Source organism: Orycteropus afer, unplaced genomic scaffold (assembly GCF_000298275.1).
Source record: "Orycteropus afer afer isolate SDZICR_OR568_19922 unplaced genomic scaffold, OryAfe1.0 scaffold00255, whole genome shotgun sequence".
In the NCBI taxonomy this organism is placed as follows: domain Eukaryota; kingdom Metazoa; phylum Chordata; class Mammalia; order Tubulidentata; family Orycteropodidae; genus Orycteropus; species Orycteropus afer.
Genome location: NW_006921842.1, coordinates 3,642,711 through 3,661,985, shown reverse-complemented (window position 1 = coordinate 3,661,985; position 19,275 = coordinate 3,642,711). Strand labels below are relative to the sequence as shown.

Here is a 19,275-nt window from a genome sequence, read left to right as displayed (position 1 = left end):
TCTGATCACTGCTTTTGCTGTGGCACAAAGATTTTGGTATGTTGTATTTTCATTCTTGTTAGATTTAAGAAATTTTTAATTTCATTTTTTATTTCTTCTCTTACCCAGTCTTTCTTAAGGAGGTTGTTGTTCCCTTTCCATGTTTGCTCTTTTTCCACTGATCTTCTTATTGTTGATTTCTAATTTGATTGCATTGTGATCTGAGAAGATGCTTTGCAGTATTTCAATGTTTTTAAATTTACTAAGGCTTGCTTTATGACCTAACGTGCTCTATCATGAAGAATGTTCCATGTGCCCTGGAAAAGAATGTATATTGTGCTGTTGTTGGGTGAAGTGCTCTGTAGATGTCTATAAGCTCAAGTTGGAGGATTATATTGTTTAGTTCTTCTGTGTCTTTGTTGAGTTTCTTTCCAACTGTTCTATCTTTGATTGAAAGTGATATATTAAAGCCTCCTACTAAGACTGTGGAGTCATCAATTTGTCTTTTCAATTCTGTTAAAGTCTGATTTATATATTTTGGGGCTCTTTCATTAGGTCCATAGATATTTTATTATGGTTGTATCTTCTTATTCAATTGATCCTTTAATCATTATATAATGTCCCTCTTTGTCTCTTATGGTGGTATTCGTCTTAAAGTCAATTTGAGCAGAAATTAATATTGCTCTTTTTTAGTTGCCATTTGCTTGATATATCTTTTACCAACCTTTGATTTTTAGTCTATTTTTTTCTTTGTCTCTAAGGTGTGTCTCTTGTGGATAGCATATTAATGGGTTATGTTTTCTAATCCAGTCTGCAACTCTCTATCTCTTGAGTGGTGCATTTAACCTATTGACATTCAGTATAATTATAGACAAGTATGAATTTGTTGCTATCATTTTGTTATGTGTGTTTTCATGGTGTTCCTGGTTTCTTTGTACCATATAATTTTTTGTGCTGAGCTCTTTTTTTAATGAATCATGTAATCATTTCCTTCATTGCTGTTGTTTTAGTATTTGCTAAATATTTATGCTTGTCCTCTTTTTTATTGTGGTGTGAAGGTTTGTCATTTTTCTTTGAGGTTACCCTGTGATTTATAATTTTCTCCCCAAGAACAGTCTATTCTATCTTGCAACTCTCTTGACTTCCTCACCATTTCAAACTATAAATACACTATATTTTCCCTCTTTTTGTTTTGTAGTTGTTCTCACTTGCCAATTGATGTCTTTGGTTCCCTGTTTGCAATCTTGTAAGCTTATTTTACTTTGAGTAATTCCATAACTGGGTTGGTTTCTAGGTTATGTCATCATGTGCATTAATGATAGGTTCTTGTTTGCTATTATTTGTTCTCTGTTCAAAGGACTCCTTTAGTATCTCTTGCAAGGTTGGTCTGGTTTTCACAAATTCCCTTAATTTCTGCTTATCTGGAAATCTCCAAATTTCACCATCATATTTGAGGGACAGTTTTGCTTGGCGTATAATTCTTGGTTAGAAATTTTTCTTTTTCAGGGTTTTATATATACCATCCCATTGCCTTCTCTCCTGCATGGTTTCTGCTGAGAAATCAGAGCTTAGTTTTATTGGTTGTCCTTTGTAGGTAACTTTGTTTTTCCCATGCTGCTTTCAGGATTCTTTCTTTGTCTTTGGTTTTGGTGAGTTTGATTATGATATGTCTTGGTAATTTTCTTTTGGGGTCTATCCTGTTTGAAGTTCGTTGGACTTCCTGAATGGATATATTCTCATCTTTCATCATATCAGGGAAATTCTCTTCCAACAAATCTTTGACAATTTTCTCAGTGGTTTTATTTGTCTCTTCCTGTTCTGGAATTCTGATTACATGTAGGTTATTCCTCTTGATGGTATCCCACATGACCCTTAGGCTTTCTTCATTTTGTTTTGATCTTTTTTCTGATTGATCCCTTTCCAAAGAAGTATTCAAATATTTGTCTTCAATCTCACTAATTCTGTCTCCCATTGATTTAATTCTACTCCTTTGCCAGTTCAATGTGTTATCCATTTCTGAAAATTTAGTATTAATCTTCTGGATTCCTATCTATTGATTTTGTATCATATCTAATTTTTCATTTATTTGGTTATTTTGTTCTTGCATTGTCTTTCAAAATTGTTCTAGAGTTTTGTCTGTGTTTTCATTAATTTTGTCAGTGTTTTCCTTGATCTGTCTCTCAATCCATTAAAGGTACTTAAATATAATTCTTTTTAATTCCTTACCAGGGACTGCCAATGCTGCTATTTCCTCAGTGATGTGTTCTGGGTCTATATCCTGGTCCCTTTTTTCTACTGCTCTATCTTGCTTCTTTGTGTGGACTGTGATGGTCTGTTCTTTTTGAGACATTGTGACATTGTTGTATTTGTCTGGTAGCATAGTGCCTAAAGCACTTGGCTGCTAACCAGAAGGCAACTCTGGTGGTTCAAACCCACCAGCCACTCCTCAGAAGGAAGATTGGGCAATCTACTTCCGTAGTGATACCACCTCAGAAACCCAAGGAGGGGTCGCTATGAGTCAGGTCCAACTTGATGGCACATAACAACAACAATGTTGGCGCAATTTGCCTAATATTTTTGTTTTGTTTGGATGTATCTGAGAAAGCAGGGTATTGTGCTCCTCTATTTGCTAGTTGATAGCACTTATGTCCTCACCACCTGTCTCCTGATGGGTGTGTTAGAGAATAAGAGTGTGTGCACAGATATCTGTTAGCTGTCTGTGGGGAGAAGTTAAGGGTGAGTCAGGCTCATATTGGTTGTCATGTATCATTGGCCAGTTGGTGCAGAAGCAAGTGGTGGCCTTCACTCAATAGGTGGGGTTACAGGAGCTGTGGGTGTGGTTGGGCTGTATGGGCACGGTTGCTGTCTCCCACTCAGTTAGACAAAAACAACAATTAAAAAAACACCAAAAAAAGTAAAAGTGAGGACAAGAAACACACACTGCATAAACACATAGGAACAATCACCAAAAACAGAAAGAAAAATAAAAAAAAGGAGGAAAGAGAATAAATGAGACAAAATATTTAAAGAAATATTTTTAAAGGACAAAAGAAACATAAATAGAAAAAAGAAAAAAAAACACAATCTCTGGGGATGGAGGGATAAGAGAAAAGAGCTAGATTAAGAGAACAATGAGGGGAAAAAATAAGAAAAATTCAAAAAGGAAAACAAAGGATGGGAAGAACCACAAGAAAGAAAAAAAAAAATTGGAACCAGGAAAAGGGAAACGAAGCCCAAAACTAGTACCTGAGAAGGAAAACAGAAATAATAAAAATAGAAAGGAAGTGGGGTGGTGGTGGAGAATAATTTAAAAATAAACAAGGAAAAAACAAATTGAAAAACAAAAACAGAAAAATCTGGGTTGGGGCAGGACCCCCAGGCTCTGTCAGAGCACACAGACTGGGATGGAATTCTGCCAGCACAGAAGATAAGCAGAGGTGAGGGATGGATGCACCTCCGTTCACCAAGAGGGTGTGGGGTATAAGAGTAACAAGGGGAATATTGCTCCTTTCCAGTCATCGGCCTTCAATATGTCTGTACTGTCCTCAGCAAGTGGAGCCTATTCTTACTTTCCTGGAATCTGAATGAGAACACTGTTGTTTTAAATATCCAAAATGGCTGCTCCTTGTAAATATTCAAAATGGCTGTGCCCTCCAGACAACCAAAAGTCCACAGCTCAGTTTGTCTCCTTCTTTGCTATTTCCCTTTTTAGTCATCAGTCACCAGTGCAGTTGTCCATGCAGCCCTTGGTGAGCAGGGCCTATTTTTAGGTTAATTCTGAGGTCCTAAAATCACTTCAATCAGTATAGCTGACAGTCTGCATCTCCATTTGTCTCCTTATTCCCTGTTTTCATTCAAGTTCTTCTGCTAATCGGTGTTTAGTCCACTTCTGTATTCTTCCTTTCAAAACTCAGGGCTCCAGGATTATCTTCTGTATCTGTGTCAATTGGTTTCTCTTTTCTTTGTTGAAAAGAGTCTGTGTAGCTTGTCTGCTAATTCTGCCATCTTACCAGAAGTCTCTTTTATTGTTTATTTTAGTGTTTCGTTTTGTTTTTAACCTGTGGTAATACCATATGCCTTGTAATAATTTCTGTATTGATCAGGAAAGGTGAAGTTTTGTTGTGGTAATAAATATAACACCCAAATCTCCATGACATGTAACATGGTTTAATTTCCTGCTTCATATTGGGGCCCAGTTAATTGGTAGCCTCTATCTGAAGTATTGCCACTGTCTTGGTTCTCTAGTGTTACTGTAACAGAAGTGAATGGCTTTAGCAAACAAGAATTTATTCTCTTACAATTTAGGAGGCTAGAAGTCCAAATTCAGTGTGCTGGCTCTAGGCTGGGTGAAGGCCCCTGGACCTTGGCCTTCAGCTCTGCCTCTTATTCTAGGCCCACTAGAGCTAGAGGCATCTCCTAACTCATGTAGTTGCTGGCTGCTGAAGCTGATGAACCCAAGGTTGCCAGGTAAAACAGCACAGTCCCAAGATCAGCAACCTGGCAGGCCACTAGTTCAAGTCCAGAAACAATCCCAAGATTGGTAGGCAACATGGCAGGCCACTGAGATGAAGACTCAGCCAAATGCAGGATCCAGGTGTGCCAAAAAGCTAGAAACCTTTCCCACTAATTAACGTGTCACAGCAGATTCCACCATGGAGATGATTACAATCTCATTATGAGAAATAACTTCATCCAGCTGCCCAGACACAAAACCACAGCGTTGCCAAGTTGACACACAATATTAACTACCACAACCCCATAGAGCTCATGTAAGCCCTCTGCTTCTCATTCACCTACCAAGTTCATAATCAGATATGCTCATTCCCCTCCTGATCTTAACTTTCTCTAAGCATTCCCAGCTTGATTTTTCTGTATACCACCCCCTTTCTTGGTCTCTATTTCACAGGCCAATTAAAATAGGATGTAAATTCTTCTACTAATGCTTTACATTTCCTTTCTGCATTTACAATTTAAAGTAGTCAAAAATATCCTGATGTATTTAATAGGCTAAAATGTCTTATATAACAATTTGTATGAAATTAGGGAGATAGATTAACTTTAATAAATACTTCAAAGGCATATTAACAAGCAGTGTATTTTGGAGCCTCAGTAACTAGTCTATAGTAATTGAGTGATTAAGAATTCTGGTTTTTGGAAATTATCCACATTCTTTTTATGGACATGTGGATGACTCAGAACTTTGGATTTACAATTAATATTTTCCTAGATATGTAAGTCAATTGTAGAATTAACCTGAAGGCTTTACTTGCACCTGATTTTGGCATAGATGTTCTTGGTCACCTGGGGAGCTTTTAAACAGATTTGTCTAATATCCCAGAATGATATTAAATTAGCAAGTGCATTACTAAATTAATCAAATAATGAGTGCATATTTTTCTTTTTTTGGTCTGGATTCTGATTCTAGTAGTAATAATACTAGTACTTCATCATGAAACAAAAGTTATCCAAATATGCAAAAATTAGCAAATGTCTCCAGGAATTGACAGAATAACCATTCAGGTGTTTCAACAAACGGATGCCATGCTGGAGGCACTCACTCAGTTATGCCAAGAGATTTGGAAGACAGCTACCTGGCCAACTGACTGGAATAGATCCATATTTGTACCCATTCCAAAGAAAGGTGATCCCACAGAATGTGGAAATTATCAAACAATATCATTAATATCACATGCAAGTAAAATCTTACGAAGATAATTCAAAAATATTTGCAGCACTATATTGACAGACAGCTTCTAGAAATGCAAGCTAGATTCAGAAGAGGACATAGAATGAGGGATATCATTGCTGATGTCAGATTGATCTTGGCTCAAAGGAAAGAATACCAGAAAGATGTTTACTTGTGTTTTATTGACTATGCAAAAGCATTCAACTGTGTGGATCATAACAAATTATGGATAACATTGAGAAGAATGGGAATTCCAGAACATTTGATTGTATTCATGAGGAACCTGTACATAGATCAAGAGGCTGTCATTTAAACAGAACAAGGGGATATTGCATGGTTTAAAATCAAGAAGGGAGTGTGTCAGGGTTGTATCATTTCACCATACTTAGTCAATTTGTATGCTGAGCAAATAATCCAAGAAGATGGATTATATGAAGAAGAATGTGACATAAGAATTGGAGGAAGACTCATTAACAACTTGTGATATGCAGATGACACAATTTTGCTTGCTGAAAGTGAGATGACTTGAAGCACTTACTGATGAAGATTAAAGACTACAGTCTGAAGTGTGGATTACAACTCAATATAAAGAAAACAAAAATCCTCACAACTGGTCCAATAAACAGCTTCATGATGGATAGAGAAAAGATTGAAGTTGTCAAAGACTTCATATTGCTTGGTTCTACAATCCACATCAATGGAAACAGCAGTCAATACATGAGACAACATTTTGCATTGGGCAAATCTGCTGCAAAAGACCTCTTTCAAGTGATGAAGAGCAAAGATGTCTCCTTGAAGACAAAGGTGTGCCTAACCTAAGCCATGATATTTTCAATCACCTCTTATGCATGTGAAAACTAGACAATGAATAAGGAAGACTGAAGAAGAGATGCTTTTGAGTTGTGGTGTTGGAGAAGAATGCTAAGTGTACCACGGACTGCTAGAAGGACTAACAAATCTGTCCTGGAAGAAGTGCAGAAGAAGAAATGCTTCTTGGAAGCAAGAATGGCCAGATTTCATCTCACCTACTTTGGTCATGTTGTCAGGAGGAACTATTCCCTGGAGAAGGATATCATACTTGGTAAAGTGGAGGGTCAACGAAGAAGGAGAAGGGCCTCAATGAGATGGACTGACACAGTGGCTGCAATGATGGGCTCAAGTAAAGCAAGGACTGTGAGGCTGGCACAGGACTGGGCTGTGTTTCGTTCTGCTGTGCATAGGGTTGCTATGAGTGGGAGACAACTCAACAGCACCTAACAACAACAACAACACAAGGAAGACCAATTAATATGACTACTACTGAAATTACAGATCAACCAAAATGCCAAAGATTAATAAACTAAAGATGTTTACAACTTGCTGCAAATAGGCAATTAAAATGTATTCACTGGATTGATTGGAATTTAAAAGCTGGAAACAAAGAAGGATCAGTAGTTAGAAAATACAGCCTTCGTGATTGAAATGGTGCCAGAGATTCTATGTCAGAAATCTGCAAGACCAATGACTTACCGGAAATTATGTTTTCAACTGCATATTAGCAAATACATTTTAGTCATCTATTGAGTTTAATATGTTTTTCCTCTAGCTTTATAAAATGAATTAAGTTTGAATTTTACTCACCTTTCAGTCTTACACTTCTTAGATGGATACGATTAGCCACTGTTAATTTTTTTATTTTTATTTTTTTAAATGCATTTTATTGAAATATAATTTATGTCCATAAAACTAATTTATGTACATAAAACTAAAGTGACATGGGTCAATGTGTGGTTTTGTTCTTTTTTTTTGCAGTCTTCCCTCCCCTCCCTTCCCACCCCTAACCAACAAAGAAAGTTCCCTTCCATATATAAACCTTTTCTTGACTTTTTACAATAATGAACTAATACTATATTTATCCTTTTGTGATTGACTTATTTCACTCAGCATAATGTCTTCCAAGTCCATCCATGTTATGTGGTGTTTTGCAGATTTTACATTATTCTTTAGGGTTGCGTAGTATTCCATTGTGTGTATTTACCATAGTTTGATTATCCATTCTTCTGTTGATGTGCATGTAGGTTTTCCATCTTTTGGCAATTGTAAATAGTGCTGCAATGGACATGAGTGTGTATGTATCTGTTCTTGTCCTGGTTCTCATTTCTTTAGGATATATACCTAGTAATGGAATCACTGGCTCAAATAGTATTTCTAATTCCAGCTTATTAAGGAATTGTCATACTGTTTTCCACAGTGGTTGTATCATTTGAAAGTCCCACCAGCAGTGTATGAGACTCCCAATTTCTCCACAACCTCTCCAGCATCCACCATTTTCTGTCTTGTTGAACTTTACCATTAGTGCTGGGGTGAGAGGGTATCTCATTGTTTTGATTTGCATCCCTCTGATGGCTAATGGTCGTGAGCATTTCTTCATGTATTTGCTGGCTGCCTGAATATCCTCTTTGGTGAAGTGTCCATTAATGTCTCTTCAGCCCATTTTTTAAATTGGATTGTTAATATTTTTGGTGTTGAGATGTTGGAGTTTTCTATACATTTCAGAGATAAATCCCTTATCAGACATGTAATTATCGATAAGTATGAATTTGTTGCTGTCATTTTGTTATGTGCTTTTTTGTGGTGTAGATTTCTTTGTTCCATGTAATTTTCTGTGCTGAACTCGTTTTGTTTATGAATTGTGTTATCACTTCCTTCGTTGCTATTGTTTTAGTATTTGCTAAATATTTGTGCTGGTCCTCTTTTTTATTTTGATATAAAGGTTTATCATTTTTCTTTGAGGTTACCTTGTGATTTATAATTTTCTTCCAAGTTTATGACAGTCCATTCTATCTTGTAGTTGTCTTGACGTCCCTACCATTTAGAGGTTCTGTAACTATACAGTTTTTCCCTCTTTTTGGTTTGTAGTTGTCTTCATTTGTCAACCGATGTCTCTGGTTCCCTGTTCACAATCTGTAAGAAGGGATTTCCAAGGGTGTTTTCTGACAGACTTTTAAGGAAATGATAAATTTAATAAAATACATATTATGAAAATTTTTCATTTATATTTTTGAAGAAAATATATGACAAGATCTATGAAGAAAGTTTGCTACTAAATGCAGCAGTCTCAGCTATAATTAACAATTCACAAACACCTGTTAAATATGAACAACCTATTCTGATAATCCATTAAAAAATTAACAATGGGGAATAGGCAGACAAGCTCCACAGACCTTCTTCAACAAAGAAAAGAGAAACCAATTGACACATATACAGAAGATAATCCTGGAGCCCTGAACTTTGAAAGGAATTATACCTAAAGCACTTGACTGCTAACCAGAAGGCTGGCCGTTCAAACCCACCAGCCACTCCTCGGAAGGAAGGTTGGGCAATCTACTTCTGTAGTGATACTGCCTCAGAAATCCAAGGAGGGGTCGCTATGAGTCGGGTCTGACTCAACGGCATACAACAACAACAACAACATACAGAAGTGGATTAGGCACCAACTAGTGGGAAAAACCTGAATGAAAACAGTGCGTATGGAGACTTTCAGAGCAGTGGACTGTAAGCTACTCTGACAGGAGCAACAGCCTGAATATTCCCTAGTAGTGTTGGAACCTGAGAATTGACCTAAAGATCAGCCCTGGTCACCAAGGGCTGCAGGGATGACTGCGCTGGTGGCCTATGACTAGGAAAGGAAACAGCAAGGAAGGAGACAACCTGAGCTGTGGACTTTCGGCTGTACGAAGGGCACGGCCATTTTGATTGTTTACATATGGAGTCCATTGGATATTTAAAGTGACCAAGTGGTGGCCATTTTGCATATTTAAAGTGACTAAAGGTGCAGCCATTTTGAATGTTTACAGGCGGTGGCCATTTGGATTTTAAAGTGACAGCATTCTCATTCAGATTCCAGGGACATAAGAATAGGCTGCGTTTGCAAAAGACACAGAGACATACAGGAGGCAGACAATGCGAAAGTAGATTTACCATTTCCTTAAAAGTCTGTCAGACACTGGCAAGAGGTAACTACAGGGAGGAAGTGGGTGGGGAGCTGTTGCATTGTGGTAAATTTTGGTCAATGACATGCGACAAAGTATATGTGAACTGCTGTATGAAAAGTGAATTTACTCTGTAAATCTTCACCCAAATAATAAAAAAAAAAAAGTCTGTCAGAAAACACTCTTGGAAATCCCTTCTTACAGAATAGTAACTCACTGATGATGTCATTTATTCCCCATTCCTCTCAGACCTTACTGCTATCTAGGTTCAATTGAAGTGATTTACATTTTTTCCAAAAGCAATTTACATTTTTCCAAATTTTCCAACATTTTCTCTCCCTCTCCCTCTCTCTTACATTTCCTCAATATTTTCAGATATATTAACTTGATTTTAAAAAACTGCTTCTTTGTACAGTAATTTAAAGAAACTTTCTAGGTATATTTTCCCTTTCTAAGTGGGAGCTTAACATAGTGCCTAAAGCACTCTTCACATTACTGATTCATGCTGACACTAGTATTTCACCATCAAATGGTATTAGGCTACTGTTTGAGATATATCCTACACATTAAAACATCAATATATTCATCTTTAGTTTTTTCATGTAAAATATCGGCTTACTAATATGCCACATTTACAGATTTCAAAATAAAAAACCATCCTAGAACTCTTTAAGGAAATCCTCCGCTAGAAAAAGGCTTGAGAAACCTTGCAGCCTAGGGGTATATTGTGCTTTACTTGCTGATGTCCTGTAGGTTTGCTCTCTGGAGTTGAGCTGAAAACGGCAAGTTTAACCTTCCTTTACGTCTAATCTGGGGCAGTTCTACTTTGTTCGATAGCGTTTTTAAGAGTTTGAACAGACTTGATTAGCAGTGGTTTGGTTTTCAGGTTTTCCTTCTAATCCAATCATCATTCAGGTCTTACCATTTTAAAACAAACAACTACGCTCAAGTCTCACCTCTGGGTGGGTGGACTCAGTCATCAACCTTTCAGATGCTAAATTTACTCTTCACAGAGCCTCCTAAGATTACCTCAAGGATGGCATATCCACTACCAGAAGCCTGCTAAAAGTTGGTGCTCTAACAGTTCCACTCTGATGCCCATATCTCCAAGGACTTGAGTGGCTTGGTTATTGACGCTTAAAATGAACTGGTTCAGAGACCTCAATTCTCAAAAAATGCAGCTTCTTTTCAAAGTCCTTTAGATAGCATATTGAGAATGAAAGCAAATCAGTTACTTTAACCATCTTACGCTCTTTCTCTGAATCCATGGGTGGCTCTGAATAGAGCCTTTGGTTTCAATTAAGCTTTTTCTCCCTTCTCCCTCCCCCTCAAGATGTTTTTGGTAGGCTTTGCAATTTGGAGCCATTCCTTGCACTGCACTTTTTGTGATGGCTCTCGGTCTTCCTGGGCAGCAGCAGCATGGCCTGAATGTCGGGCAGGACACCGCCCTGAGCAATGGTCACACCACACAGAAGCTTGTTGAGCTCCTCGTCATTGCAGATGGCCAGCTGCAGGTGCCGGGGGACGATGCATGTCTTGCTTTTGTCGTGGGCCGTGTTTCCCGCCAGCTCCAGATTCTCAGCGGTCAGGTGCTCCAGTACTGCTGCCAGGTACACTGGCGCACCGGCCCCGATGGACTCAGCATAATTGCCTTTGCGAAAAAGACGATGAATCCTGCCCACAGGAAACTGCAAACTTGCTCTGGAAGAGCTAGACTTGGCTTTGGCACGTGCCTTGCCTCCCTGCTCAGCACGTCCTGACATCACAGACCAAATGAAGCCGGTTATAACGGAAAAACCGTTGATCAGAGGGCGTTACCAAGGGCTATTTATACTCAGACCGGTCTATTGTGCTATGCTATCTGATTGGCTAATGGTTGTCTACCCAATCAGAGAGCTTTATTGGAATCACCTCATTTACATACACGACATTCCCTATTATCCAATCAGATGTTGTTCCACCAAGACGTCATTTGAGCGTCGTGCCTATAAATACCACTCTTCCGCTCACCAACAGTTGGAAAAGAGTCGTGGGGTGCATTGATAATGCCGGAGGTGACTTCAAAGGGTACTACTATTTCCAAGAAGGGGTTCAAGAAAGCTGTGACTAAAACTCAGAAGAAAGAAGGGAAAAAGCGCAAGAAATGCCGTAAAGAGAGCTATTCTATTTACATCTACAAGGTGTTGAAGCAGGTTCACCCGGACACTGGTATCTCCTCCAAGGCCATGAGCATCATGAATTCTTTTGTCACTGATATTTTCGAACGCATAGCAGGCGAGGCTTCTCGCTTGGCTCTTTACAACAAGCGTTCAACTATCACATCCAGGGAGATCCAGACTGCTGTGCGCCTGCTGCTGCCCGGGGAGCTGGCCAAACACGCCGTGTCGGAGGGCACCAAGGCCGTCACCAAATACACCAGTTCCAAGTAAAATGACTCCACAAAGTGTCACAACCCAAAGGCTCTTTTCAGAGCCACCTACATTTACTAAAATAGCTGTGGGCTTCTTACCTCATTAAAAATTGTCTTTTAAAAGGTATAAGCCCTTACAGTAGCAGGCTGAAACTCTCGGAAGATGTGCTTTTAGTTTCAAAAGTATACTTAACCAAAACCAAACTCACTGCCATAGAGTCGGATCTGACTCATTGCAATGTTGGGGTTTCTGAAGTGGTATTAGTGCGGAAGTAGATCGCCCAATTTTCCATCTGGGGAGCATGTAACTCCATGCTCCACCTTAAAGACTCCTAAGAGACTGGCACTCTGCAACATTTTTGCTGGGCATGCAGAAGATTTCATTGATAAATTATGGCAGGAATAACCTTCAAAAGGAAATTCTCTAAATAGAGAGAGGCTTCAGTAGTCAGCTTTCTTGTGGAACTGGTTTCTGGGGATAAAGTGTCATAAAGGATGCAACTGGCCGTTCTCTAAGACCTATTTTAATGTTATATTTATATTTTACATTTGGGTCTGTTGGGAGACAGAAAAAGGTCTGTCGCTAATGACCTCTGGATCTTAAAGAAGGTGACATAGGAGCATAGAGACTATCTTACTTTTATACAGGCTGTGGTCTATGGTCGTATGGTCCTTTTTGCTGCCCTCAGACTGCTGGGATTTGAGGCCCCCAAACCTGGGTTTCTTAGCCTGGTGATATTCTCTGTACGTTTAGTGAGGTCTCTGTAGGCTGGTTTATTTGCTGAGGGTATGTTGGCATATTGGAATGTGGAGATCTTGCACTCTACCTAAGGTATTTCATGTTGGAGCCCACAACCTGGCTAACCACAACTGATGAGCAAACAGGGTTAACTAACTGAATAGTCTTTTTGCGTTATGTTTCTTACAAGTTATGGCTGAATCACTTTTTGTGTGTGTTATAACAGGATTATTAAAAATGTGGTTTGTGTCCTGTATTATTGGGTGTTAGCGATTTTGGTTATAGGGTAGATAGACATCACAATGTTGTTGTTATGTGCCGTCAAGTCGGACCCGACTCATAGCGACCCCTCCTTGGGTTTCCAAGGCAGTATCACTACGGAAGTAGATTGCCCCATCTTCCTTCCAAGGAGTGGCTGGTGGGTTTGAACCGCCAGCCTTTTGGTTAGCAGTCAAGTGCCTTAGCCACTATACTACCAGAGCTCCCAAACTAATATTCATGTCAGGGGACTGAGTGAAAGATCCACTCTGTCATGATGATTTGGGTCTATCTCTAAACACAAGCATAGACAAACAAAAAACAATGGTAATAGACATTGTCAATGACGTTAAAAAGAAGGGATCAAATTACTACAACTTCACAAAAACCAATGGTTAGCTGGAACCTCCAGTTCATTTACATATTGTTGTACTCTCTTTTTCTTTTAAGATTTAGAATATATATATATATATATATATATATATACACACAGACACACACATACATACTTTCTTTACATTAAAACATTTACGTAGAAATTGGTAGAAAATTTATAGTCAAAATCTATTTAAAAAGTGCTGGCATATTGCTGTGTACAGTGAGACAGCTCCTGCAGAGCCCTGAGTGCCTTAGCAAGGCATAGACAGATGGGGCATCTGTGCTCATATTGTACTGGGATAGGGGACATCCTCTCTAATCAAAGGTTCCAGCTCCCTCAATGAAATCCATGAGAAACAGCAGATATCTGCATCACTCCCAAATCCCTGTTATCCTTGTCCCTTTCAACAGGGCCCTCGATTATCTAAGGACTGGGCATACTCAGAAAGAAAAACATCTTTGTTTCAACCAAACATGATGTAGCTTTTACAGCAGATGTAATTTGACTACAAGTTAACTGAAAGTGCCAACTGAACTGGCTGATGTAACAAGTAATACCACCTAACAGAGTGCTCAGATGCAGGCTGATCGGAGCCCAGACGCCACTTTCCTGCAGTCTTTTTGCTTCTGCTCTCCTTCACACCCTGCCTTTACTTTCACACAGGTCACAGTTCCAAGTATCTGTGCAGGCTCAACAAAGTAGAGGCAAGAAGAGAGTTTAATTTTCTGCAGGCTTCCAAGAGTGTCCTATTTTCTAGAATTGAGCTAGTCCCAGGCATTGCCTGAGCCAATCACTTATGGCAGGCACAACCGTGTGTCTGGTGTAGACCAATCACTTTCCTTCATATAAGTTTGGAACTTATACATTTGGCACATAAATATTGCACTAGGTATTTTGTTTTTAATGTTACTATAAATGAAGGTACTTCCTTAATCATATCATGCTAACGTTTTGTTTATTTCCATATATAAGTACTGATTTCTGTGCATTATTTGTATATTCTACTATTACCTCACTGAGAGTTCCTGAGTGTTGCAGTTAAGCACTGCACTATTAACCTAAAGGGATCTCTGGTAGCATAGTGTCCGAGGCATTTGACCGCTAACCAGAAGGCTGGCTGTTTAAACCCACCAGCCACTCCTCGGTAGGAAGATTAGGCAATCTAGATCCATAGTGATACTGTCTCGGAAACCCAAGGAGGGGTAGCTATGAGTTGAATCCAATTCGATAGAAGTGAATTTGTTTGGTTTTGGATTAACCTAAAGGTTGGCTGTTTGTACTCACCCAGTGGTGACTCAGAAGAAAGGCCAGGTGATCTGCTTCCAAAAGGTCACAGCCTTGAAAACTCCATGGAGCACAGTTTTACTCTAATTGACAGCAAGGACAACCTTCCCAGGGTCACCACGAGTCAGAATTTCATTGAATTGCCTTATTTTCAGGGTAGTTTTCTGGTAGATTCTGTTGGGTTTTTCATGTTTGCAATATTATTGTTTCAGATAATATCATTTAATATTTTCATGGTAAATATTTTACTACTTTCCTTTTAATTACTGTAGTTACATTTCAAATTTATTTTTCTCCATGATTTCTATGGCTTTTACCTTTCACAAAGGTGTTAACTAACAGGAAAGAGAGTGGATGTCCTTTTCTTGTGTCTGACTTTACTGGAGATTGTTTTGAGCTATTCCTTCTTAAAATAGAATTCTTGTCTATTTTATTGAGAGTTTCAAATCAAGAATGGATATTTAATTTTATCAAATGTCTTTCAACAGTATCTCTGGAGATGATCATAGATTTTTCCTCTTTAGATATCTCATAATGATTTATTTTAAAGAACCTAATATTTAGTTATCCTTGAATTTCTAATATAAACACTTGTTTTGGCATCATATGCTATGCCTTTAACAGTTTGTTGAATTCTGCTTGCCAATTCATTATTTAGAATTTTTGCTTCAATATTATAAGTGAAATTGGTCTCTAATTTGACTTACTTGTTTGCAGTGATGTTCAGTTTTTGGTATCAAGATTTGTTGTTGTTGTTGTTATGTGCCATCGAGTCGGCCCCGACTCATAGCGACCCCTCCTTAGGTTTCCGAGGCAGTATCACTACGGAAGTAGGATTGCCCAACCTTCCTTCCGAGGAGTGGCTGGTGGGTTTGAACCGCCAGCCTTCTGGTTAGCAGTCAAGTGCTTTAGCCACTATGCTACCAGAGATTTAGCAATTCTTAAAACAGAATATGGGGGATAGTTATCTTGTTCTGTATCTGAAACTATTTGAACAATATTAGAATTCTGTTATTTTTTCTTTTTTTTACAACAATGTTCATTACAGCATTATTTTTTTAATTTTTATTGTGATTTGAGTGAAAGTTTATAGAGCAAATTCATTTTCCATCCGCATTTTGTGTCTTGACATTGATTGCAATTTCCCACAACATAACAAACAGCTCTCTTCCCACTTTCTCCCTGTAGTTACCTCTTCCTTGTGTCCTTCCCTCCCATGCTTTCCTGCCCCAAGCTCTCTCCCTTTGCATACGCTGCCCTTCTGTTCTCCCATGATTGATCCCTTCGAAGAATGTATCTACCTGATGTAAATTTTCAGCCCAGATGCCGGACTTATTTGGCTGGAAACAACAGTTCAGTTCCAGACCTGAAAGATAGTTAGGGCTCATAGTCTCAGGGGTTTCACCAGGCTCTATCAGACCAGCAAGACTGGTCTTTTTTTATATATATTTTTTATATATTGAATTTTATTCCACATTGTTCTCCCTCTCTATCCAGGATCTCTTACACAGATCCCCCTCCGAGTGGTTGATAGTGGTAGGTAGGCACCATCTAGCTCTTCCCGTCTCATAGTCATATAGGCTGAGGATGGCATGGTGTACCAGTTCCTTGGACTAATTGTTTCCATGCATCTTTGGTTTTCTTCATTCTTCTTTGCTCTGGATGAGGAGAGACCCATCATTGCATCTAGATGGCTGCTTGCAAGCTTTTAAGATCCCTGTTGTTACTCACCAAAGTAGGATGTGGAACAATGTTTTATGTAGTGTATTATGACAGTTGAGGTTGATGTCGCCTATGACCATGGTTCTGAGCCCACAGGTCCAGCTACTCACTCCTTCTGGGTAGCTGACTGTGTCCAAGAAGTCACCACGGCCTTGTTCCTTGTCAGCTCTACTATATACCTGAACTTTCTTATAGAACACACAAATACACATGAAGAAGCATCTCCTGCCAACCCTATATATGGTCATGGCACACACACTCCCTGCCTAGATATGCCTGATCATTCAGCCTGTCCACCCATCTATCCACAGATAGATCAATGTTTGCCATCATTGACAACACAGTACTGGATGTGTGAGAGGGGTCATCTTTGTTGTCTGTACCTCCCATGTACCTCTCTGTGTCTTCCTCTTCCTCAATGCCACTGTGTTGATCACTCACATTTGGGGTATTGCCCTTCCCTTCACACAAATCAACCTATCTAGCAGTGTTCCCTCCCCTCCCCACCCCCAGTCCCTGGTAACCAACAAAGAAAGTTTCCTTCCATATGTAAACCTTTCCTTGACTTTTCACAATAGTGGACTAATAGAACATTTGTCCTTCTGTGATTGACTTATTTCACTCAGCATAATATCCTCCAAGGAGCTCTGGTAGTGTAGTGCCTAAGGCGCTCAACTGCTAACCAGAAGGCTGGTGGTTCAAACCCACCAGCCACTCCTTGGAAGGAAGATGGGGCAATCTACTTCTGTAGTGATACTGCCTCGGAAACTCAAGGAGGGATGGCTATGGGTCAGGTCCAACTCGACGGCACATAACAATAACAATATCCTCCAAGTTCATCCACGTTATGAGGTATTTTTCAGACTCTACTTTATTCTTTAGGGTTACAAAGTATTCCACTGTGTGTATGTACTATAGTTTGGTTATCCATTCTTCTGTTGATGGGCACCTATGCAGTTTGCATCTTTTTGTTGTTATAAGTGGTGCTGGATTGAACATGGGTGTGCATATATCTGTTTTTGTCCTGGCTCTCACTTCTTTAGGTTATCTACCTAGTAATGGAATGGCTGGGTCAAATGATATTTCTAATTCCAACTTTTTAAGGAACCACCATACTGCTTTCCACAGTGGTTGTACCATTTGACAGTCCCACCAGTGGTGTATGAGAGTCCCAATCTCTCCACATCCTTACCAGCATTTGTTATTTTCTGTCTTGTTGAACTTTGCTATTAGTGCTAGGGTAAGATGGTATCTCATTGTTGTTTTGATTTGCATCTCTCTAACGGATAATGATCATGAACATTTCTTCATGTGTTTGTAGGCTGCCTGAATATCCTCCTTGGTGAGGTGTCTATTCATGTCTTCTGCCCATTTTTTAATTGGATTGTTTGTCTTTTTGGTATTGAGGTGTTGGAGTTGTCTATAAATTTTAGAGATAAGTCCCTTGTCAGGTATATCATTGCCAAATATTTTTTCCCAATCTACAGGTTCTTCTTTTGAAGAAGTCTTTAGAAGTATATAGAAACTTAATTTTTAGAAGGTTCCATTCATCTCTTTTATCTTCTGCTGTTTGTACATTTTGGGTGTTGCTTGATAGTCTATTGATGCCATATATTAGGGCCCCTAAATTTGTCCCTAGTTTTTCCTTGAGGAACTTTATAGTTTTAGGTTTCACATTTAAGTCTTTGATTCATCTGGATTTAGTTTTTGTGTGTGGTGGAAGGTACAGATCTTGTTTCATTTTTCTGCAAATGCATATCCAGTTTTGCCAGCACTATTTGTCAAACAGACAAGCCCTTCCCCAATTAATGGATCAGCCCTTTGTCAAAGATCAGCTGAATGAATAGAAGGGGCATTCCTCAACATAATAAAGGGCATCTGTGGTAGTTCAATTTTTGTGTCAACTTGGCTGGGCCTGGTAGAGTGGCTGGGCACCTGGATGTAGTATTCCCCATGATGAAATTGGTAATCACCTACATGGTGGAATCTACTGTGAGCAGCTGAGTAGCTGCCTAGGGAATGTGGTCTGCTTCCTGTATATAAGCAGAAGGCTTGGTGAATGGTCTCTGGCTTATGGCACACTTGGACTCTGCATGTAGCCATGTCATTGTTCAGCAGCCTGCCATGCTCTGTCAACCTTGAGACTTTCAACGGACTTGAATTAATGGCCTTCCATGTGGTTTGGTAATATTGGGACTGTGCCATTTATTTTGTTGACCTTGGGCTTGTTTGCCTCAGCAGTAGCTGCCTGAGTGAAGAGATGCCTCTAGCTTCAGGGGGCCAGGAGCAAGATGCAGAGCTGAAGTCCAAGGTCAAGGGGCTTTCACTCAGCCTCCTAGAGCCTGGCACTTTGAACTTGGACTTCTAGCCTCCCACATTGTAAGAGAATAAACTCTTGTTTGTTAAGGCCATCCCATTTGTGGTATATTTCCTGTCAGAGTGGCACTAGATAACCAGAACAGCATCTATGCAAAACCAACAGCCAACATTATTCTCAATGGAGACAGGCTGAAACCATTCCCCTTGTGAACAGGAACCAGACAAGGATGCCCTCTATCACCACTTCTATTCAACATTGTACTGGAAGTCCTAGCCAGGGCGATAAGGCAAGAAAAGAAAATTGAAGGCATCCAAATTGGTAAGGAAGAAGTCAAACTATATCCATTTGCTGATGATATGATCCTATACATAGAAAATCCAAGGGAGATCCAGCAAGATGGCGAACTAGGCACAAGGACTGAACAGACGCTCTTCAACAAAGAAAAGGGAAACCAATTAACACAGACACAGAAGATAATCTTGGACCCCTGAGCCTTGAAGGGAAGGATACAAAAGTGGACTAAACCC

At 39.3% G+C, this 19,275-nt stretch overlaps 2 protein-coding genes and 1 pseudogene across 2 annotated transcripts; 1 reads left to right on the top strand and 2 right to left on the bottom strand.

Annotated features, from left to right (window-relative positions):
* Nucleotides 1–10,880, bottom strand: part of LOC122150843 — a 29,258-nt pseudogene extending 18,378 nt beyond the window's left edge.
* An 84-nt stretch (nucleotides 10,881–10,964) lies between these two features.
* Nucleotides 10,965–11,399, bottom strand: LOC103204669 (histone H2A type 1-H-like). The gene has a single exon (XM_007949876.1). The coding sequence runs from the start codon at nucleotides 11,397–11,399 to the stop codon at nucleotides 10,965–10,967; it is 435 nt and encodes a 144-aa protein (XP_007948067.1).
* A 282-nt stretch (nucleotides 11,400–11,681) lies between these two features.
* Nucleotides 11,682–12,065, top strand: LOC103204615 (histone H2B type 1-A). Its single transcript, XM_007949823.1, has one exon. It carries the CDS (start codon nucleotides 11,682–11,684, stop codon nucleotides 12,063–12,065), a length of 384 nt encoding a protein of 127 aa, XP_007948014.1.
* The last annotated feature ends 7,210 nt before the right edge of the window (nucleotides 12,066–19,275 follow it).